Genomic DNA, 24,457 nt, shown 5'->3' on the forward strand with positions numbered 1-24,457 from the left:
CTAAATCTATATTTCACTGACTTGATGACCTGGCTAGGGGCTCACATGCCACATCTCCTGCCTCCTGCACTCCTTCCACTTCACCCCCAACTAAAATTAGGAAAAGCAATAGAAGACTCTCTTTTCTGCCCTTCCCCTCTTTTTCCCTCTAGGGAATGTGTGCAATGCCCACACCATGCGAAAGCAGGTGTTAACTCACCTGGAGTTTGACTGTGGGAATCCTGAGGGCCACAGGTCAGGATGTGAAAGGGGTAATTCCAGAGGACAGTTGTTCTCACTAGGTCCCTCAACTTAGAACCACCAACAGTGACTGGAGCCAGAGCAAAATGGGCCACTAACTTGTTGTCTCCTCCAATGGCTAATGGGAGTGGTTTCCTCTATATTGGATGTAAGATCATTGGTGGTTGAAAACCTGATAGGTGGATGACAGAAGCACCTCAGAGGAGCCCCTCCTGCACTTACTTCTTCCAGTCATCAGTGTACTCACTCTTGGTGACAGGGAAGGCAGAAGAGCCCCTGGTGAGTGACAGAGTCTGGGGGTTTGTCAGCCTGTCAGAGTTGGGAAGGGGAAGCCCTCAGTCAAACTTCATAAACAGAAAGTCTGTTCTGACTTCATCTTGTTAACTTGGTCTGTGGTCTTTAAGGCTTGGACCAGCCCTCCCTAGCAGATCAGACGCCCTCTACTGACTGTGGCCAGATGTGCACATAGCCTAGTGGCCAGAGGCAATCAATTTAACAATAGTGCATCCTGGGTCATCTCCAGTCATCCTGATGAATATCTGGTCACTAGATTCTGATGACTCTAGAGGAGAAGTGAGGCTGGTGACCTGCACAGCCCTCCCTCACTCAAAACAGTCAAGTGCAAGTCATGTCATCATTTCTCTGATGGCATGGTCTTCAGCAAGGAAGGACAAACACAATTATAAAATAAAGCAATCGTTTGTGTTTATTCTGTATGTGCTTATTATATATGGGCAGGTCACCTCCCCCAGTAGGTTAGTTTCTCAAAGTGAGGAAATGTTTCATTTTTGACCTTGTATGCCCAGGTCCTGGCACACAGCAAATACTTAATAAATGCTTGTTGATTGCTGATTGAATCATAGGCCTAGAGATGATAGAAACCTCAGGATCATCTTATAGATGAAGAGACACCTTGATAGATGAGTTGACTTGCCCCGGGTGGCTTCGGTAAGATTGGCAGAGCCAAGATTCAGACTCAGGTCCTGTGACCTGATCACAGAGTCAATGTTCTGGTGGCCTCTGGTGATGGGGCAAAAAAATGGTTCTGCCCCATGAAGCAGATCATCCGAAATCACAGTAGAGGAGGAAAGAGGGAAGTCCCTTAATTCCCTGAGCAACTTTCTCTCACATTCCCTCTGTCATTGATCCTTGAAAATATTCTGTCAAAGCTTTATAAGACCATAGTTCTAGAAGGGATCTTAAAGGTCATCTGGTCCTATCATCTTGTTTTAGAAGTAAAGGAACAGAAAGCTCAGAAAAACTCCACAATGTAATAAATGGAAATTGAAGGATTTGAACTCTGAATCCAAGAACATTGCACTATGTTGTTTTGTTGCACTTTTCTCAGTATGAGAGGGAGTCTTACATAGGTTGTATGAGTCCCACAGTTCACTTGAGAGTACAGTGTGTGAGCCTTTGCTAGCTTAGAGCATCTTCCATAGAGCTGTATGCATTTCCCCTTGCCAAGGCACATGCACCCAGTTGAGAGGACATCATGAGCTCCCTTGATGGGTTCCTAGTAGCTGGAGTAGTTATTTGACTGAGTTAATAAACCAGATTTATTGGAAGCACCTCCTCCTCTGTAGCCTCTAATAGACCTTTCATCTCTTTTGGACAATTCTCAAGTACCTTCTCTTCCTTGTAGTTCTTGACAGAGGAAGGTAAGATGGGGAAGATGAGCAGAAAATGATGGTTATGGGAGACATGTGCTAATTCACAGCCTGGGGTTAGAAGTTTCTAGCATTGTCAGTTTGGGGTGTCTTTTTTTTTTTTTTTTGCCTTTTTTTCCTTTACTGTGCACAGGTCAAGTAATTAATGATCCTGAGAAACGGTTTCCTCTAGCCTGAATTGTTATCTCATATATTTGGAGTTCCTGAATTTGGGATTAGGGCATCAACTGACCAAAGGGAGGAGATTTCTGTAACAGCACAGTTTTCAAAGATCATCACCATTGGTATCTTCCTCTGACTATAGGACTAAAGTAATTCATTTCCCGGATGATCAGGAGATCAGAGAGGAAGAAGAAGGAATGCCCTCTCTTTCCTTCCACCTCCACTAAGCCTCTTGCCCCCAAATAGTTCTAGTAGCAATTCCTAAAAATCTCCCATCAAAACTTTGTCAAATAATAGATTTAGAACCAAAAGAAGACTTAATTGTTTATTTTTTTTTGCAATTATGTAAAACATTTCCATATTACTAACTTTTTTTTTTACAAGAAGACTCAAATAAAGGAAAAAATGAAAGAAAAAAGTGAAAAATAGCATGCTTCAGTCTATATTCAGTCAATATCAGTTCTTTTTCTGGAGGAAGGTAGTATGTTTCCTCACTAGTTCTTTGGGATTGTCTTGGATCATTGTATGGCTGAGAATAGCTAAGTTATTTACAGTTCTTCATCGAACAATATTCTTGTTACTGTGTACAACATTCTCCTGGCTCTGTTCATTTCTCTATGAATCAGTTTATGTAAGTCTTTCCAGGTTTTTCTGAAATCATCCTGCTTGTCATTTCTTATAGCACAATAATATCCCATTACAATCACATACCATAGATTGTTTAGCCATTCCCCAATTGATGGGCATTCCTTTGATTTCCAATTCTTAGCCATTGCAAAGAGAGCTGTTATTAATATTTTTGTGCAAATAGGTCCTTTACCCCCCTTTTTTTTTGATCTTTAGAATAGACTTAGCAGTGATATTGCTGGATCAAGGTGTGTGCACAGTTTTATAGTCCTTTGGGCATAGTTCTGAATTGTTCTCCAGAATGGCTGGATCAGTTCACAACTCCACCAACAGTGCATTGGTGTCCCAGTTTTCCCACATCCTCTCCAACATCCAACATTTTCCTTTTTGGTCATATTAGCCATTCTGATAGAGATGAAGTGGTACCTCAGAGTTGTTTTAATTCTCATTTCTCTAATCAATACTGATTTAGAGAATTTTTCATAATACTACAGATAGCTTTGATTTCTTTGTCTGAAAGCTGTCTGTTAATATCCTTTGATCATTTATCAGCTGGGGAATGACATACTTTTATACATTTAACTCAGTTCTCTACATATTTGAGAAATGGGGCCTTTATCAGAAACACTTGGTGAATTTCCCCCCCACCCCCCAGTTTTCTACTTTCCTTATAATTTTGGTTGCGTAGTTTTGTTTGTTTAAAAACTTTTTCATTTTAAATAATTAAAATCATCTGTTTTACTTTTTGTAATGTTATCTATATCTTCTTTAGTTCTAAATTCTCCCGTTATCCATAAATCTGACAGATAAGCTATTCAAAAAAGGACTTTGGAAGTTATCTAAACCAATCCCTTCTCCTTTTACATATGAGGAAACTGAGACCTAGAGAGGCAAAGGAAATTGCTATATGTCACACAGTGAAGACAGCCTAAACCTCAAACAGTATGGGTTTAAGATAAATACAAAATATTGATTCCACAGTCCCAAAGAACATCTTGAGTTTCGGGACATAATGTCATATGTTCCCTATATTTATTCCCCTTTAACTGCGAGTCCTTTGCATCTTATATAGTTTTTGTGGTAGAGGAAATAAGCAGCTGTTCTATGTATGATGCCCATATTGTACACAGAGTACCTTTTCTAGAAAGGAGTTTCTTACCTTCATTTTGGGTAGACTGTAAGCTTGGTTTTTAGAAATTTCCTTAGAGGAAAAAGGAGGGGTAGAGGCAAAGAGAGAATCTAACCCTGTAAGGACAGGTCCTTCAGGATATGTTCCAGTCCATATGAGCCCATGCCTCTCTTGATAGATTCTCCTGGGCTATTGGTGATAAATGGAAGGCTTGTCCAAGATGTGAGGGTATATTTCCAATATCTACCAAGTACTTTCTTTATATTTTTGGGGGAGCCCCAATGAGGCTGCTTGTTCTGGCATGGGATGAATTCGGACAGCCATTTGGAATACCTTATATTTTACAGGGATCCCCTGAGGAAATTTTAGGCTGCCTCTGACATATACTGACTGGGCAAGTCACTCATCAGCTTCCTGCGCAGGCATCCCTCTGAAACTGTAAATAGAAAAAAAGGCTGATTTAGTAGAGAGAGCTTCCTCACTTGAAATTCTGTTTACTAATGAAAGATTCTAATTCTTTTTTTTTTTTTTTAAGATTCTAATTCTAATCCCTATCTCTATCCCTGTGTTGTCCCTCTGGACCTGAATTGTCTTATGCCTTCATAGGGGTCTGTTGGAGGAATTTCTCATTCAGACAGAACATAGATAAACATGAGTACACCATCAACTATTCTGCATCTCAATTCTCCTTACTTAACCAACTTGGCAACAGGAAAAACTTGAGTTTGACTCTTGCCTCTGACTCTTCCTGGCTGTATGACCCTGGGAGAGTCACTTGACCTCCATGGGCCTCAGTTTCTTCATCTGTAAAATGGGGAGAATGATAGCCCTACGTCCCAAGGCCACTGTGAGGACTAGACAAGGGGATGTCTTCATGAAAATCTCAGTTGTCGTACTTTTTATTACATAAATCCCAATGTCTTGGCCAGCTCAATTAGATAAAGTTTCCCAATTAATAATGATTCTGAAAAGAGGAAGGCAGAATTTCCCCTTTCCTTTCTCTCTCCCCCCGCCAAGGCTCTTGTTCCACTAGCAAAGACTGACATTCCCTATCAACACTTCATAGAATAATATATTTAGAGGTCTTCTGGTCCAATCCCTTCTCCTTGTACAGACTGGGAAACCTAGTCCCAGAGAAATCAGGTTGGTTTGCTGACTGTCACACTGTCTAAATCCAGGGATCTGTCCATGGTAGCACACTGCCCTGTTCCTATAGATTCCATATTGCCCTCTCCAGACTTTACTTAAAACAGACCCTGGAGAGAGTGAAGTATTCAGAATCACACAGAATCCTGGAGCCGGGAGGGACCTTGGAGATTCTTAAGTTCAACCCCCCACCCCCCATTTTCCCAATGAGGAAGCTATACTCTCAAGAGAGGAAGTTATTTGTCCAATGTCACCTAGCTAGGAGATATCTGAGGCTGAGCCAAACCTAAATTTCTCCTCCCAGGGTCATACTCTCCACCAGATATCCAAAAAGGATGTCTGAATTCACCTCATACTAGAACAAGCAACCTAGTTCATAAAGAAATGGAACAACCTCAGACATTCCAAATGTCTGTGCATCTCCCCAAAATGGATCAAACATGAAGGGTGGGTTGGAAGTCCACTCCTCACATCCAGATGAATTTCCAAGATGTCACCCCTGGCCCAGGGGAACCCATTAAGGGAGGGCTGGGCTCCATCTTGAGGACCCTGCCCTTGGGGATTCAGGTGGTAAGCAGAGATAGTCCTTTTACATCAAATTACGAATATTTTCTTGTGTGTCAAGCCACCACACAGGTCCCTTAACTGGAACGCAATGCTTGGGAACTCTCTGAGGCTGTTTCTATTTTTCCTCGCTGAAGGAAGTCTTGGTAGTCAGCGCCTGGGCTACCTTGAGTCTGACTCTGGAGGAACTTGGGCATGCCTAAGAACACCCCTACTTGTTCCTGGAACTCCTGGGCCACAAAGTAATAGCCCATGGCATCCAAGCAGCAGTTAGCATTGGCAAGACGGGAGGTCACCCTAATAGAAGTGACCACATGCTGAACAATAGGGCAGGGGGGCTCCACATACTCAGTTATGAGCTTGGCCAATAGAGCCACATGCTGGGGGAGGAAGCAGACAAGGAAGATGACCAGATTGGCTGAAACCACACAGAGAGCTTTGTGGATCAGCCTCCTGTCCTGGGCTGGCGCCTGTGCCTTTTTCCTGACCAGGTTCTGGAGTACCTGCACGGAACAGAAAACAAGGACCACGAGAGGGATAAAGAACAGGACCAAGGAGAAAACAATGGCCCAGGTGCCTCGAGTATTACTCTTGCCAAAGCAGAAGTTTTGGCCACCTTGCTTCAAGGCAGCAGGTAAAGAAACCAGGCCAGTGACGAGCAGCCAGAGGAGAGCACAGGTTCCAGCAGCCTGACTGGGGGAGCGCCACATCCTGGCTCGCAGAGGGTACTGGATGGCAGCATAGCGATCCACAGCGATGGCAGTGATGATGTACATACTCATGTAACCATTGATCAGGTAAATACTCTGGGAGACTTTACACAGCGAGTCCCCCGGGTGCTCCTTGAATGTGGTATACAGGATGATGGGCAAGCTTAGCAGCAGACAGCAGTCTGCCCCAGCCAGGTTGGCCATGTACACCCGTGTCTCTGTCCACTTACTCATCCGGCAGCAGAACACCCACAGGGCCAGGGCATTGAGGACAATTCCCAGGACCAGGAGGACAGACAAGTACACAATGGTGACAGTCTGGGACAAGTCACTCCTCGCGGTACTGCAGTTAATAGAATTCATCTGGATTGCCAAGGATTGAAATTCCACGATGCTCAGGCAGAAAAGGACCCTGTGTGAGAGAGAACATGAGAAAGCTGTTATTGAAGGGAGCATCAAGGGGGAAATGAACCAGGAAGATAGGTGCTGCCACAAACTCTGTGTGAGTGTGTGTGAGTGTGTGTGTGTATGAAAGAAAGAGAGAGAGAGAGACAGACAGACAGATAGACAGACAGACATAGAGACAGAGACACAAAGACTGAAACAGACAAGGACAGAGAGATACAGAGAGGCAGAGAGACAGGAGGACAGAGTGACCTCAGGCTTGATATAGGGAGGGACCTCAATTTGAATCCCACCTCCCATGCTGACTACCTGTGTGATCATGGGCAAGTCACTGTCCCTTTTTACACCTTGACTTCTGTGTCTGAAAAATGGGGACAACAAAACTGGAAGGAAGTGGTTGCTTCCCAGAGACATTGAGCTAAGGTCTGTAAAGTGTTTTGTAAAATTTCCACCACTGAGCCTATGGCAGTGACGGTAATATTGATGATAATGATGGCGATGATTCCAACCTCAATTTCCTTAGATATTTGTCACCTAAAGTTCATAACTTGGCCCCTTCTTATTTTCTGGTTTTATTGTACCAACCTCTCCAGATGCTGACGTAAATGCAGTGGCTTGAAGGAGACTCCTCATCTCTCCCCTCTGGGCCTTTGCTCTAGCTATCTCTCTGCCCCTCCTCTGTGCTTCTCAGTTTCCCTGACCTCCTTCCAATCCTCCTCCTCCAGAAGACCTATAGTGCCTTCCTTTCCCAGAATGCTCCTCTTCTACCTTGTATATACCTGGTGTTTTCCTAGTTGTTTACATGTTGTCATGGGCCTGGAGTCAGGAAAGATACAAGTTCAAATCCAGTCTCAGGCACTTAGTATCTGACCCTTGGAAAGTCACTTCACCTCTGTCTCAGTTTCCTCATCTGTTCCAGTGAGAATAATAATAGCACCTACCTCCCAGGGTTATTGTGAGGATAAAAGGAATGAATATTTCTAAAGCACTTTGCAAACCTTAAAGTATCAGATCAATGCTACTTATGACAAGGATGATTATGGTGAGCGTGAGGATGGGGATGATAATGTCTCCATGGCTTCTAAGTACTGATCCAGCTCTAACCCTATGACTTTGACCTGTGTGACCATGAGGGGCTATAGTGGGAGTGGAAAAAAGACATGAGTAGATCTTACGGAGATGAAAAGTCCAAAGATAGTCTCTGGGCTGAGCATCCAAGAGGCAGAAGTCATTTGGAGAGGAGGAAGGCTGTTTGAGGGAGGCCTATGACCTACGACCACAACCTCAAATTAGACTCTGGGTAGGTTTTTCTGCTCTTTTATTCACTCATTTCCTGAAGGTGAGCCTGAATTCTCCTATCAGACCCTGAGCTCAAAAGGGGCTGTATCTGTGACCCAATGCCTATCTTCCCCTGGTCTTCCCTCCCGCTGAACACAGGGCTCAAGGACTTACTGAATCTCTTATATTTAAAAGATGGGAGAACTGCAGCTCAGAGAGAGAGGGAGAGAGACGAAGTAATTTGCCTGAGGTCACACAATTGCTCTGCATCATAGGTCTAAAGCAAGAAAGGCTCTGATAGGTCATCTAGTCTAGCTCCCTCATTTTACAGATGAGGAAACTGAGGCCAAAGGAGGTTAAGTGATTTTCCTAAAATCGAATACCTAGTAAGAGCAGATGAGATATTTGAACTCAGGTCCTCTGATTCCAGGACCAGTGTTCTCAATAATAATAGCAATTACTATTATTGTGTTATAAGGTTTGCAGGTATATGCAACAACCCAAGAGGGTAGGTGCTATTATTATCCCAGTTTTACAGATGAGGAAACTAAAGTAGACAGAGGTAAAGTGACTTCCCCAGGACCACATGGCTAATAAGTGTCTGCATCCAGATTTGAACTCAGGTCTTCTGGACTCCAAGTTGAATGCTTTCTCCACTGCACCATCCAGCCACCTCTATACTATGCATTCTCCCTGTTCAATTCAGTTGTTTCAGTGAGCACTTAATCAGAAGTGACTGCTAAGCCTCCATACCTTCTAGGAAGAGGTGGGGGACTATGGCTGCGGAGCATTGCCTGCAGTGTCCATTTCGGTTGATGTGTTGGTTAGTTTTACTGAAATGCTGTTTTTTTCTCTTCCTTTTTTTTACTTTGTTATAAGATCTGGTTTTCTATATGGAGGAGGAGATGGACATGTCAGGAAATGATAAACGAGAGTATTCCATCCCATTCATATCCCATGATTTGTTCAGTCACTTTACTACCACAAAAAGAGCTACTGCAAATGTTTTTGTACAAATGGGTCCTTTTCTTCTTTTTTGGATCACTTTAGAATATAGGCCAAATATGTAAGCAATTTAGTATATTTGTGGCATAATTCCAAACTGTTTTCCAGAATGTCTGAGTGAATTCATAGTTCCAACTCTAGCACATTTGTGTGCTTTTCCCCCCACAACTGTCAGTTTTGTTTTTAGCTCTATTTACTAATCTGATGAGTGTAAGGTGGAATGTGAGTTGCTTTAAATTGCATTAGTGATCCAGAATAAAATTATTAAATACCTGAATCTGCCCACACCATCTCATGCAGTTTGAACTGGATTAAAATGTCTTGGGAAAATGTCTAACAAAATAAATAAAAATACAGTAGAACATAGACAATGTTAATATATGGTTTTCTAAATCAACACACAGTCTGCAGGAATCCTTATGTACAGTTTAGAGGCCCCTGTTTTTATCTGAGTCTGATATCACTGATTTGGAGCATCTTTTTCATATGTTGTTTGTTGATAGCTTAGATTTCTTCCTTCAAAAGCTATTTATTCATATCCTTTGAACTCTTGTCAATTGGGGAGTAGCTCTTGTTGTTATAAATATGTATCAGTTGCTTATATATTTTGGAAATGAAACCTTTATCAGAGAAAACAGTGACAAGATTCTTTCCTAGTTAAGTCTTTTCCTCCTAATTTTAGGTACATTGGTTTTATTTGTGCAAAAAATTAAATTTTATATGATCTAGATTGTCCGTTTTATCTTCGTTGTATATGAAGCTAGCTCTGGTATCAGGTAATATGAAATTCTTACCTTCTGTGCTCTCTGCTTGATATAATCTGTGTTTTCTCCCCTGCTCCTCTTTCCTTCCTCTTACCCAGATCCCAATTATAGTTTCTTCCATTTTCTTTCATTCCTTTAAAATTCCTCTTCAGGATCCTTCTTCCAAAGTTAGAGTTGGTTTTGCACTCATTCTTTTACTTACTTATTCCCTTCTCTCCCCTCTTCCTGTTTATTTCTCTCTTGAGTTGAATGCATTTCTGCACCAAAATCCCTGCTTGTGCTTCTTTTCTTTGACCAGTTCATGTGACGCTCAAGTTTTCTTCTCATCTTATTTCTCCTTGTTTGTTTTGAATTGGTTTTTGTTTTTGTTTATTCGGTTTTTTTGGAGACCAGGTCTCCCTATCTCATCTATACCACTCACCAATTCTGATCAGCACACAAGATTTGGCCTCCTTTGTTCTGGTTTGATCCTCCAAAAGCAGCCTTTTGGTCCCCTGCTCCCCAAGGCTCCCCTGGGACTTGGTGCTGATACCAAATCAGCTTCAGCCTCTCCAGTGGCACAGACTACATGCATCTATCACCACAGTTGGCTTGTAAGGATTTCTAATGCACACCCTGCTTATATGAGATAGCAAGGTTTCCCATCCTTCCTCCTATCTTATCTGATAAATTCCTTTTTCCCTCCCTTTCCTTTCTTCTTTTAATATCATCAAAGCATAACACAACCACTCTCAGAATTCCCACTCTGTCTTTTTTTTAACTCTCTCAGTGAGTCCTAGTAACCTTAGGGCTATGTGGGGACAGTGGTATCATCTATTAGAATATAAATGCTAAAGCCTTGTATAGTCTCTTCTGGTTGATCACTCACACTTATCTCCAAATAGTTACTGTCATATGCAGGGACCTGACCAAGGTACTATGGGTTGGGGGGCGGGGGGAGGCAGAGAGATGTGAAAGTAGGGAAGGAAAGGCTTTCTTTACACCTTGGCAGCCCCTTTCTCCGCTTACACACACACTCACCAGAAGCCCTTGGGCTAATCTCAGTCATCAAACTCAAGGCCAGAGAAATGTCTGGCATAGTAAAAGTAACAACAATCACTTTTCTATTTGGAAAAAAGGAAAGAAAGAAATCACTTTCTCTCTTTTCTTGACCAAGTAAAGAAATTTACTCAGACAGAAGCTACAAGGTAGGCAGTCAAACAATGGAGAAACTAACCCTGCCTGGTCAGGATTAGAGGAAATCAAGTCACAGAAAATCAGAGACAAGAAGGGATCTTGGAAGTCCTCTAGTCCAGCCCCCTTATTTTACAGATGAGGAAACTGAGGTCCATCTGGATGAAGGAGTAAGATCACCCCAGCAGTAAGCAAAAGCATAGAATCCAGAGCTGGAAGGGACCATAAAGGTGATTTAGTCTAGTGTCCCTATTTTAGAGATAAGGGAACAGAAGTACAGATAAGTGAAGGAACTTAACCCAATGTGACATAGCTTGTGAGTTGTAGAACAGGACACAGCTCGGTTTTCCTGGCACCCTGCCCTGTGCTTTTCCCTAGACCATCCTTCAAGGAGCTCTAGTCTTTCGCTGCCCTGAGAGAATGGCTCAGCAGTGTCTTCTTACTCCCTGATCAGGGCGGTGCCTGAGATTTTCACATCTCCATTTATTCAGAGAAAGGGGCCCCCTTACCTTAGGTGCTGATGTCTCCAGCTGAGAAAAATAAGATTCTCTTTGAAGAGGGACCATAAAACCAGGTCTTTGGACAATTCCCTTGCCTGTCCTCTCCACCTCCCTCAGTGGCTGGTCTAAGTCCAAGAATGGCTTCTGGCAGCCCCTCTGTCTCTCAGGGTCCAGCAGCTACTCTCTCCTCGTGGGCCCTACCACCAAGAATTAGAAGGCTGCTAGGTGAGAACAATCATTTCAAACATCCTGCCCTGACCGCAGGGTTATTTCTGTTGTGAATGCTAGTCACAGCTGAAGCCCCTGCCCCTTCCCTGGATCCCCACCCCCTTTGGGAGTCTGAGGTTGACACCTGTTCTGTTTTCCTGTATCCTGGGCTCGGTACCTCAAGCAGCTTCCTGCCAGGCTCAGAGGTTAGCCACAGGAGGAGAAAGGGAAGGTACACACACACACACACACACACACACACACACACACACACACACACACACATACACACATGCGCACACACACACATGCGCACACACACACACTCAGCACTAAAAATTCCTCTTTTTTACCTTTAGAGTATAGAGATGCTATCACCAGATTCATCTTCTCTCATTCATCTCCCCACCCCTCACCCCCAGCTCCACCACTTATGGGAAGTCTTTACTGATCCTGATCTCAGGAGAATATGAGCTACTTGAGGGCAGGGACTACTTGTAACTCCTCATAATATTCCCAACCCAGGATGATGGCTGACATCTAGTAAATACTTAACTAATGTTTTTTGAATTGAATCAAACTGTTGACTTGTATTGTGTCTGAACCCGGTAAAGGCCTGGCTCTGATGCAGGCTAGCTGCATGGAATGGAACAAGTCAGTTTTATCTCTTGGTTAGACTTAACACCTTCTGCAGCTTAGTTTAATCTGTTATCAGTCACGTACACCTAAACATGAAGGAAGGCTCTGATGGCTGTAAACATGAAAGGGATAGAGAAGATGCCATCACTATGGACAGGGAGGGATTTGCAAGTAATGGGGAGCCCATCCAAAGACTTATTTGAATGTTCTGTGTGTGTATGTATGTGTGTGTATGTGTGTGCATGCACGTGCGTGTTGATGTACATGCACATGTATACTATCAGACCCAAGAACTCTGTGAAGGCCGGAACCTTGCCTGCCCTATCACCTTCAGAATCTAGAAGAAGGCTGGGTTCAGAGTAGACGTAATTTAATCTAGAACTAAAAGTTATTAGACAGCATCTCCGCTCATTTCCTAGGACCCAACCCGGATGACTGGTGACGAAAGGAGTGCACACTACCCTGGTCTGTCTCCTGGCTAGCTGAGATCCCAAGCCACATTCCAGCTCCACATTGCATTCAGCCACCCAGCAGGTTGGCTCATCATCTACTTATTGTCTCCCTGTCCCACTTACAACCTCAGCTCCATGCCCTCTAGTTTTCCCTGGGATCTTCCTTTTCTTTTTCCACAGGTCTTCAAAGTCTTTCCATCTTCAAGTGCTCTTTCCTCTCTATCTACAAATAAGAATAAGTGTTCCAAAACCACTCTTACCTCCAAAAAATAACCCTTCCTAAAAGGAACCTTAGAAATATCTAGTCTGACCTTTTCATTTTAGAGGTGAGGAAATAGGCCCTGAGAAGAAGTGATTTATCCAAGATCGCACAGCCAGTAAATAACATAGCTGAGATCTGAACCCAGGTTTTCTGATTCTGAAGTCAATGCCCAGGCCACCATACCATTGGTTGACCACCCACCCCCTTCTGTGAAATCACTTCTGCAGGCTCCAGACACTAATGTCCTCAATGAAGAGACAATCTCATACCAATGGGCTCTGGAGCTTGGTTTCCATTCTACTCTTGAGCTGAACCTCTTTTCAGTCTCTTGCAAAGATCAGCTAGAGCAAATTGTGCTGTTTATTCAACTATAAAATACAGGTAATAATTATACCTACTTCCCAAGGCTGTTGCTAGCATCACACGATTCAATATTTGTAAAGTGCTTAACGCGGGGCCTGACACATAGTAGATGCTTGTTAAATGCTTATTCCTTTCCCTTCCCCTCTGGGGTCTCTTCCTGCTCTAGATCCTATGAAAAGACCCTCATACAATATAAACACCAACATCAGTACTTTAAAACTACAGTTTTCCCTCCTTCCTACCTCCTCCCTTATTGGGGGGAAAACCATCATAAGAAATATTCACGGTGAAGCAAAACAAATTCCCACATTAGCCATATCCAAAAATGTTTCTCCTTCTGTCCCCTGAGCCCATCCCCTGCCAGGAAGTGGCGATCAGGCTTCATCCTGGATCCTCTGGAATCACGGTTAGTCATTGCCTTGATCAGTTTCAGTCATTTGAAGTTGTGTTAACACTTTTGTTACTTTATCGTTGTTTTCCTGGTTCTGCTCAACCCACTCTGGATCCATTCATTAGCTTCCCAGGTTTCCCTAAAACTATTCATTTCATCCATTCTTACAGAATTACATTACATTCATATTTTATAATTTGCTTAGCCAATAAATAAATAGACCCCCTTTTGTCATTTTTCAGTTGTGTCTCCCTCTTCATGACCCCAGTTAGGCTTTTCTTGGTAAAGATACTGGAGTGATTTGCCATTTCTTTCTCCAGCACATTTTACAGATGAGGAAACTGAGGAAATGGCCAGATTTGAACTCAGGAAGAAGAATCTTCCTGACTTCACATCTGGCACACTGTGCCCCCTCAGTTTCCCTTTTTTGCTACTACAAAAAGAGCTGCTAAAAATATTTTTGTACATGTGGGTCCTTTCCTCTTGTCTCTTTGGGTTTCAGTCTAATCATGATAATAAGTTTAATCACAATACATTAAAGGGCATGCACTATTCAGTATGTTTTGCAACCCTTTTTATTTCACAGATGATTAAAGTGAGCCTCAGAGAAGGGAGATGACAAATCATAGATTTAAAAGGTAAGAGGATCCCACAGGAAACAGTCAAATCCTCTCATTTTACATAAGGAGAAACTGAGGCCCAAAGAATAGAAAGAGTCTTGGATCATAGCTCTAAAGCTGGAAAGGACCTTAGATGGCATCTAATCTAATCCTTTCATTTTACAGATGAGGAAACAGGTCCTAGAAGGTTAATGCTCAAGGTCACATAGATAACAAATGGCATAATTTGGAACCCAGGGCCTCTGGCATCTTGCCGTAGATATGATACATGAGATACCTCTCCCAGTTTTATGTTATGTGAAAGCTTGATTAGTCTTTTAAATCATCATTAAGCCTCCACAAGATCTTCCTCCAACCTCAGACTAACCCCAACCCATTAGTCATCTACGATTCTCTCCCTCTCTCCAGTCCTTCAGTCCTGAAGCTGCCCAACTTCTCTTATCCAGCTCATATATTTTCATCCTGCATGAGAGCAAAACATGAGAAGACTTTGTCAGGTTCTATAATAACCCTCTCCAAAGAGGAAAATGAGGTTAGTGTGGCATGACAAGCCAAGTACTAGGTCCAAGGTAGTATGTTAGGGTAGGAAAGGGGTGGAAGCTAGAAAATGATTCAGGAGTTACCACTGCCCTACCTGCCTCCTTCAGCAGGGATTGAGGCTTATAGTAACCAGTGACTCATGATCTTCTTTCTAGGGTGTCTCTGAGAACTTTTGCAAGAGTTACTAGGAAGTCACTCCGGAAAGTATGAAGTTAACCTGGATAATGGGAAAGAGATTTTATTTGAACCATTGCTGCTGGGTTGCTGAGTAAATTCCATTTGGGTGTGTAATGTGTGCGAAGAGTTATAGCCTTAGTGTACTAGTTCCCACCCTATGACCTTTGGACCCCTGCCCTTCCCTACCCTACGAGTAATTGTGAGTGTTCCCTCTGTTTAAGTAAGCAGATATTACGGGAACTGAATAAACACTAGGTCTCCCACATCTGCATGTTACTACTCTACATATCAAATGTGGGGAGATGTTGGTGGGTTTCAACTCTCCAACGAATCTGTGATGCAAATGGGGAGGTCCCCTCAATGATGCATTTCACAATCCATGTGGACAACCCCCATCCATGTCCTCCTATGAGCTCAACATGGGGAGTCATCCAACATTTACTTTTTCCTGACATTGAGAGGGAAGAGGGAAATGGCTGAACAAATTATGGCAAATGAATAGGATAGCATACTACTGTGCTGTAAAAAATAATAAAGGAGATGGTTTCAGAAAAACTTGGAAAGACTTATATGAACCAATGCAGAAGGAAGTCAGCAGAAGCAGGAAAACAATTTATAGAATAAGAACAGAATTGTAGAAAGGGACAATTGTGAAAGACTTCAGAATGCTGACCAATACCATCACCAGACCCGACTGACTAGAGAATTCATGAGAAAGCCTGCCACCTACTCTCTGACTGAGAGGTGATGGACTCAAAATGTAGAGTGAGATACACCTTTTTGAAAATGGCCGATATGAATTTGTTTTGCTTTAGTCTGCCTATTTGTTACAAGGGTTTGGTGGTGGTAGTGGTGTTTTCTGGGGGGGAAACAGTGACTGCTGGGCTCTCTATTTGTTATCCCTTTCTTTTGCCATATGACCAGCTAATGTTTTCTCCCTCTCATGAATGACTTGGCACTGTGGTCCACAGAATGTCAGTTCTCTTCTGTGTTTCCGAAGTCTTGTGGCTTTCTTGTCATACAGTATTATCTCACTTATTAAATAATGATGGCGCAACTATTATCATCAATTGTATTTTACTTTCCAGCAGACTAGAAAGTTCCTTGTGACAGGGACTGTTTCCTTTTTATCTTTGTCCTCCCAGGACCCAGAATAAGGCCTGAGTACTGGGAGGTGCTTCTCATTCTTCTCACTCAACTCATGGGGCCTTCTCATCTGCAGCTTCTATCCACCACAACAGCTCGCTTTTTCCATTGATGAGTTCCTCCCAGGACTCTCCATTCAGGGAACAGTCCCCAGCTGGCCACATTTCATTGCCCTGCGGGCCTCCTTTTTATGTACTATCTTCCCCCATAAAAATGTAAGTCCCTTGAGGCCAGGAACTCACATTTAGCACACACTAAGTGCTTAATAAATGCATAAATGGATAAAGAAACTGAGGCCCAGGGAGGTTTAGCAACTTCTCCAAGGTCACAGAGGTAATAGTTATGAGAAGAATAATTTGAACTGAAAGCCAGGGTCTTTCCATTGTACCACAATGCCTCTTTTCAATGAGACAGAGATAGAGAGAGAGAGATATAAAGACAGAGACAAAGGCAAAGACAGAGAGAGAAAGACCGAGAGACAGACAGAGACAGAGACAGAGAGACAGAGAGAGAGAAACATAAAGACAGAGAGAGAAGCAAAGACAGAGAAAGAGACAGATAGAGAGAGAGGAGAGAATATCCAGGAGGAAATGAGGGGAACAGACTCCAAGGTAGGAGAAAGCCAGGAAGAAAGTCATAGAACCTGTTAATATTTAATATAAATTTTAGACTTTAATAAGGGCCCAAGTTTGAATTAAGAAGAGTCTGGACCTAATAGTCTCCTTTGTTTAGAGGATGCCTACACCTTGGGCTGTGAATAAACAATTTCAAAGGCCTGTTGAGGACAGGATGTCTGCAATCTGGGTGATGGGACTTTTCCTTACCTTGAATCACAAAGGCATGCTATGGAAGGAAGATGCCCATAGCCTGGGATCACAAAACCTAATTACAATGTGTTTACAATGTGAGAACTCCTTTCTCATGGCAAAATGTACTTAAGACAGTCAATTTCTGTACTAAGTCAGCCAGTTCTGATCCTGGCTCCATTGCACTATGTACTGTTTTCTTTATGGGGAATTGATTAATTAATTAAATCATAAAATGTGTGCATTTAGCCTGTTGCCTTTTCTCTAACCAAGTTTTCAGGTCAACAGTTATGGCGCCCAAACATGGACTGGAACTGAGGAACCAAATGGACATTTCCTCATCTCGACAACGCCAGGACTCTGGCGCCAATAGGAACTATTTTTCCTAGAGTCCTGGGCCTTGATGGGGTCGGGGTAAGTCCTTCCATTCCCAGCTTCCAAAGAACTCTCACTTTAAATTCCCTTTAAAGGAAACTCTGGGGACTGGAGACCAAGTCGCATTAAATCGTTCTGTATTACTTAGGTCTCCTCTGGCGATCGATCTCAGGAAACTTAGTACAGGTATTGCTAGCACTAGTGTCAATCAACTAAAGATAGCCTTAAATTACGTTGGCCACCACAGGGCTCTTTTGGACCAGTCAAAGTTACTTTATTTTACAACCAAATTAAGAAAGGCCAACAAAACAACTAGCCAGCAGTGAGAACGTTTCATCCTGGGCTTGCTGACTTGGCTGAGCCAGAACAAAAGACAGGTAGCCTCTTCCCTGTAAGGCTGGGAGCTGCTTCAGCACCTAGCCATGTCCTGGCAAAAATCCTTTCTTCTTCAAGGGCTCCAGTCTGTCCTTCCCTTCACTCCCTCCATCCTATTCCTCACCCCTTTCCTCCCTCCCCTTCCCCTTGAAGGCCTCTGATCTGGGGAAACTGACGGCACCTAGATGCAGTCCTTCCCCCTAGCCTTCTCCTGCCTTAGCCCTGAGGAAGGCAGCCTCTGTTGCCTCCCTCCTCCCCATTCCCCCTCCCCACTTTCCTTTAAGGACTCTGGTCTTGAAGAGGACAGTTACAATCCACGTAAGAACTAGAGGCCTTGGACTTGTTCCCATGGGGCCTGTTCCTTTAAGGTACTCAGAAACTTTGGGGCACCAAGGCTCCCCACCCCTCCAACGACTGCAGGGGTGCTCTGAGCAAAGGCTGTAGGATTCCCCTTTATTATCAGGTTTTGAATTCTTGCAACCCCCTTTTCTCAGAATAATAATAGCCAACTCATGATGGGGATTTCTAACAAGCTTCTAATTGCCCTCTCTCTCTGGGTTGGTTTTTTTTTTTTGTGAGCTACATTTGTATTTGTCCTGTTGTCAATTTGTCTGTCCGTATGGTAGGTGCTGTGTATGAGTGTGTTATCTTGTAAGATTTCAATGCAAACAGCCGCACTTCAAGGGCTGCAGCTAGGGATATAAACAAATAAAACTTTGACACTTTTCCTTGTCATTCTGGTCTGGCCAACCTGGAATTACAATGGAAAGTTAGATCATCTGAGGTAAAATCATTTTAGCAGATTTGTATGTTGTGAGATGAATCATAAAACATTTCAGGAACTGATCATTTGAAATAACTCCTAAGATTGTGGGTAGCCCGCTTTTCTAGGTAAAGCTTAGAAATGTCACCTAGGTCCTAGACATTCCGCCCACCCTGTCCCAGCACCTGCATATCGCCTTAGGGGCTCAGTAAATTCTGCTGCTGGGGAGGTTGGGGGAAATGTGGAAGAATCAGGCCTGTAGTGGGCATTCTCTAAACTCTGCCTACAAAAATCACCACCGCTGTGACATTGGTTTCTCTGCTCTTGGTAATCTTCACTTCTCTGTTCCAGTTGCAAAAAAGTATTTTATCTCTGTTTGACCCATTTTCTGATTTGTAAAAATAATTGTGCTTGTTGTTATGGGATCAAAATGATAAAATGATTGTAAAATGTTTAACGTAATGACTGGGATATGTTACACACAACATTATTATCTTTCTAATGTAATTGTTACCTTTGAAGTGGTTTTAATTGCTAAAAGTAATAAGATCAATAATTTCTGGAAATGCAAATTATACCATCTGCAGTTATTGTTGTGTTAAAACTGTATTTCTAGGATTGTATTTCTGAATTTCTCTTAGATTGTGAAAATTGAGTGACCACTGTAATCTAGAAATAGTGTTAGAGCAATTTTTAATTTGAATTTTGTTGAAACTAAAAGATGGGAAAATTGTGTAACATCAGTTATGTTATTTTATCAGTCCTATTAACCTTGTCTTTTAATGTTTTGTAATTGTCATTTAGAAAACCAGGTATTTTCACCTTTTGTCTGTTAAAAAAGTTAAAGCTTAACAATTTGGCTGTCTTCTATGAAGTTGTAGGATTGTTAACTAAGTTATTTGGGATTACTGTTTTAATGCCGAAACCTAAAATGGTTAAGTGATTCCTATGTATGGAAAGGAGGGAATGGAGTGAAAACTTTCTTTAGACTTCCTCTGCCCATTCAGAACAGTCCCACGATTGAAGGAAAACTTTATTTAAATTCCTTCTGTTCATTCAGAACAGTCCTCCCATTCCTGTGGGTAAGATCATCAGTCCTAGTAAAGGAATTTGGTTGGTTAATGCAGATTCTAAACAATGAATATTACTTGCACAGAAGTTGTAATAGATAGAGAGAATTTTTAATAACTGGCTTTTACATCAGTAAAGTTTTAAATTTGAGAAGGAAAGATGTTAAATGGAATCCCTTATGTGTGTGTGTCCTGGTAAATCTTTATTGTTTATTGTAACTCCAAGAAACTGTTTTTAAGAAAGGGAAATAATTTCATCAAACTATAAATTTAGTCATTAACCTCTTTGCTTTGTTTAAGCTGGAATGAGATTCCAGTACAGTTATGCTAGTAAAAAGTAATAACTTAGGAGCTATCTTGTCTTATGGTTAAAATGCAAAGGCAAATGGAATAATCTGGGTAATAGGGTTGAGAGATTTGGAAAGATAAATTAAGTTCTGATTGAAACTATGAAAGGTAGATAAGATTTGGGAATAAGGATGGATTATCTAAACCCCTCTTGCTCCTAGATAGTTGTTCTGGACACTTTTGTGTCAGTTTCAGATGGCTTAAAGAGTGAGGAAGTATTTTCTCTGAAGGATATCAGCCAATATTGATTTGCTATATAAGACTGGGACTGCAATTTAGTATTGTTTGAAGCTCTGATTACAGGAATACTTGTCTAAGTTATCATCAAGCCAATTGACATGTACTGCAGGCTAACGGTGGATGCATGGAAAGGTTTTGAAGATGACCTTGGACACAGCCTAGGTAGGATCTTCCTAACTCTATTTCCCAAATGTGCTATTTCCTTTCTGAAAAAGGAAATTCCCCACCTGATTACTTTGAAGCCCTGCTTTCAGCACCTGGTGACCTCACATGTCAAATAATAGCTTATTCCTGGAATCAACCAGAACTAAGGAAATCCTTTCCTTCTGTTTCCTTCTTCATTGTCCCTCTCTTTTTCTTTTATAGCAAATCTTGTAATTAAGAAGTTCTGTAAATACAACTAAGTCTATCAAATAATAAATGGAAATTGGAGCATCTCTGAGTTACTAAAATGGGATGCAGGAATGAATAGCTTACAGTTTTAACCTACTTCCTGGCCAAATAAAAATAAATATAATATAGAGATAATATCGAGGAAATGATTAGACAAAGTAATAAGAGCAAATTTTGAGGAAAAGTAACAGGATCAGACTGATTCCTCTAAGAATTATATACAGGAGTATATGATTGGCTTCTACAATTTATCATGTTGTTGATAATAAGATCTCAAATCTGGATTTTTGCACAAGATTGTATAAGATAGTGGTAATTTATTTCTTCTCTGTTAAAGTACCTGTCTAATAATTTAAAGGGCAGATGAGTTTGTTTTATGGTTGAACTTCACATTTTCAAAGATTCTCATTCCAGGTAGAAGATTTAGGTAAAAACAGAAACAGCAAATAAGATAAACTGAAATTTTCTGAAATTTCAAAAATGGAGAACAAATTTTAAGTAATTGTACTCATTTATACTGTCAGAAATATCTGGGAACTTCTAGATTTGAACCAGAAAGGCAGAATTCTCTTTTTGAACTATCCCAAGAATAAAACCTATTGTCAAAGAAAAGATATGTAGGTATCAGATAACTACATGAGAAATTTGGGATTCAAAAAGTGATGTTTGAATGAAAATCAAGCATGGATTACTGAGATATCAGGAATTTAATGTTAATTAACTATTGCATGTATTTGTACAGTTCATGCTTAAGTTTTCTTGTTTATATTGGTGACATGTAAATCTCCCTTTCAAAACTAGTCTATTGTGAGCCATCTGTACCTGACAATGTAAAAATGCAATTTTGTGAACTGGAAAAAAAAAACAACTTCAATGTGTTGTTTGAACCTAGCCCTGCATGGCTGGGAAACTGAACTATTGCTAAGTGCCTTTAGCCATGTTAACTATGTTGTATTGTTTCATGTCAACTATCAAATCATATATTTTCTGGGAGACTGTGTCAGGTTTTCTGTGTAGACTCTTGGATCCATCTGTCACCTCCATTGCCCCTGCTCTTGAGTGGACCATGCCTTCCAAGTTTGAAAAGGCCTGAAGAAGATGACATCAGACAGAGACAGCTTTCCCAAGACCTACATGAAGATTTAGTTTTTCATATCTTGTTGGTCTACAGGCAAAGCCTTCGGCTTGCCTTTGACCAAAAGGAGGGAATGTTAATATTTAATATAAATTTTAGACTTTAATAAGGGCCCAAGTTTGAATTAAGAAGAGTCTGGACCTAATAGTCTCCTTTGTTTAGAGGATGCCTACACCTTGGGCTGTGAATAAACAATTTCAAAGGCCTGTTGAGGACAGGATGTCTGCAATCTGGGTGATGGAACTTTTCCTTACCTTGAATCACAAAGGCATGCTATGGAAAGAAGATGCCCATAGCCTGGGATCACAAAACCTAATTACAATGTGTTTACAATGTGAGAACTCCTTTCTCATGGCAAAATGTACTTAAGACAGTCAATTTCTGTACTAAGTCAGCCAGTTCTGATCCTGGCTCCATTGCACTATGTACTGTTTTCTTTATGGGGAATTGATTAATTAATTAAATCATAAAATGTATGCATTTAGCCTGTTGCCTTTTCTCTGACCAAGTTTTCAGGTCAACAAACCTAAACATGAAGAGATTACTAGTAGCCTTAGAGAGGGCTATTTCAGAAGAGTGAGGCGGCCAGGAGCTAGACTGTAAGAGACTGAGAAGTGAAAGAGAAAAGGAAAAATGGAAGTGGAAGCAGCAGGTGTAGACAGCCCTTTTTTCCCTCCCTAATTTAAGAGTTTGTGAAAGACGGGAAAGCTATGAGATAGTAGCTTTAGGGAATGGCAGGGCCAAGCGAAGGTTGTGTTTTTTATTGTAGCTCCTCTAATAATTGGAAAGTTCCACTTTGCAAACGACATTTTAAAAAAACAAGACTAAAAATAAAAGTAAACATTTCCTTTTTGGTTACTGATCAGAATAATGACAAGGTGAGGGTGTGTCTATATGGGCCAGTCATTTGTTGGTTGGCAGTTAAGGGGCCCTCTGGGAACGAAACCCACCAGTCACTAAACTTGACCTTTTACAATCCTCACTTGGCAGGCTGGAATGAGAGGTTTGGTCAGTGCTAGAGGTGAGGTCAGAGGATCCTAGATTTTAAAGCTGGAAGAGACTTTAGAGGTTTACTTATTCACGCTGAGATCCATAAACACAGAGTGACTTATGTCATGGGATCATAGACTTAAACTCTCAGGGACCTTAGAGGCATCTCCTTCCACCTGACCCTCTACTTTATGTGGGAGAAGTTGATACCCAAAAAGAAGCGATTCTGGTTATAGGATCATTGATTAAAACCTGGAAATTATCCTAGAGAATGTCTAATCCAATCTCATCTCTGCCCATCTCCTCACCCCCTATCAAATTTTACAGGAAAAGAAACTAAGGTCATGAATAATTTCAAGACAGAGGTTTTCGAATATTTCAAAACAGAAAAAGGTTCAGAGATAGCATGGTGCTCTTCTAAAGAATTAAGCCAGATTCCATTTGTCGATAAATTTTCTATAGAATTGACAAATTACACTGAACTGCCTGGGGAGTTGAGGTTTCTCAGCAAATATTCTCATCATGTTTGAAACAGTTCGTCAGAACGTTAGAAATAGGCAACCCTCAGGGCCTCTTAACCTGGAGTCTGAGAACTTTTTTTTTTTTTAATATTCTGATGACTATGTAACAGTGACTATCCCGGCCCCTATTGCCCAAGGCCAGTAGGTTACATTTCACCCCTCTCTTGGGACTGTGGTACGCTTAAAGGGGTTAGGGAGTTTCTAGTCTCTCTGCCATTGGCTCAAGCTCCCCAGTAGTTGTATACCCCAGTTTTAGGGGTCCCATGCATCCTTGTTTCATTTAACCACTTAGCAGTCAAAGTAGTTTTTACAAAGGAGTATTTACTTCAAAGATTGTTGTGTTTGTCCTTCATTCTCAAAGAGGACCATGACATCAAGATGATGACATGACTTGAACTTGACTTTGATTTGAGTGAGGGAGGGCTGTGCAAGATCATTTTCTCCTCCAGAGCCATCTCGGTCCAGTGGCCTGATATTCATCAGGACAACTGGAGATGGCCCAGGATGCAAAGTGGGACCTTAACTGTTTTCAGCTAAGGTCTTATCAGATTCTTTGAGTGAGATACACACATTCAATGAATAGGCCTCTTTAAGTAGATACTCTAGGAACGGCCCCTTTTGATAAAAGAAAAAAATAACCAAAAAATCAAACTGGGAGGGGAAGATCCTCAGGGTTCCTGGGTAAAAGAGAAACCCTTCCTTTTTAGTAATTACTTAATTATCTCAATGATAGAATCAGAGCAAACATACAAACATTTCTTCCTAATAATACCTATGAAGCATAATCCTCTCCTTTTAGCACCACAATATCTGGGGAAGGGAGGGGAATTAAATTTACAACTTAACTCAGTGCCTAAGTGGTTCCCACCAAGTTTCAAGTCTAAAGTACCCTTACGCTCCCTCCAGCTACCCTGGTTCTCAGAGTTTCCTTGACGATCTGGCAGCAACATCTGGCCTGAAATCTTCCCTCCAAGATTGCCTTGGCTTGGGTTCTTGGGCTCTGGCTGGACCTAGAACTGAAAAGAACAAATGAAACAGACCAAATCCCAAACCAGACTCTCAGGGGCTCCAGGGCCCAAGATGGGGGTAGTCCTTCCTTTTACCTGACTTAATTCATGGTGCTCATGCTGTAGGTGAATGGAACCTTTACCCCTCTGGTCTGGTCTACCAGACAGAGAGAGAAAAATCACTGAACTAGCATGTGATTGAGTTTATGGTGTACCCCAAGAATGTTGGAGTGCCACCAGAAATGATGTAGACAGGTGGGTTCT

The 24,457-nt window shown here is 41.7% G+C and overlaps 1 protein-coding gene across 1 annotated transcript; it reads right to left on the bottom strand.

Annotated features, from left to right (window-relative positions):
• Positions 1–928: 928 nt before the first annotated feature.
• Positions 929–11,618, bottom strand: LOC140525284 (G-protein coupled receptor 35-like). The gene is made up of 2 exons (XM_072640516.1): positions 11,383–11,618; positions 929–6,660 (listed from the first exon to the last, which is right to left on the bottom strand). Exon 2 carries the CDS (start codon positions 6,609–6,611, stop codon positions 5,616–5,618), a length of 996 nt encoding a protein of 331 aa, XP_072496617.1. The 5' UTR covers positions 6,612–6,660; positions 11,383–11,618; the 3' UTR covers positions 929–5,615.
• Positions 11,619–24,457: the final 12,839 nt, after the last annotated feature.

Source organism: Notamacropus eugenii, chromosome 2 (genome assembly GCF_028372415.1).
Source record: "Notamacropus eugenii isolate mMacEug1 chromosome 2, mMacEug1.pri_v2, whole genome shotgun sequence".
NCBI lineage: Eukaryota > Metazoa > Chordata > Mammalia > Diprotodontia > Macropodidae > Notamacropus > Notamacropus eugenii.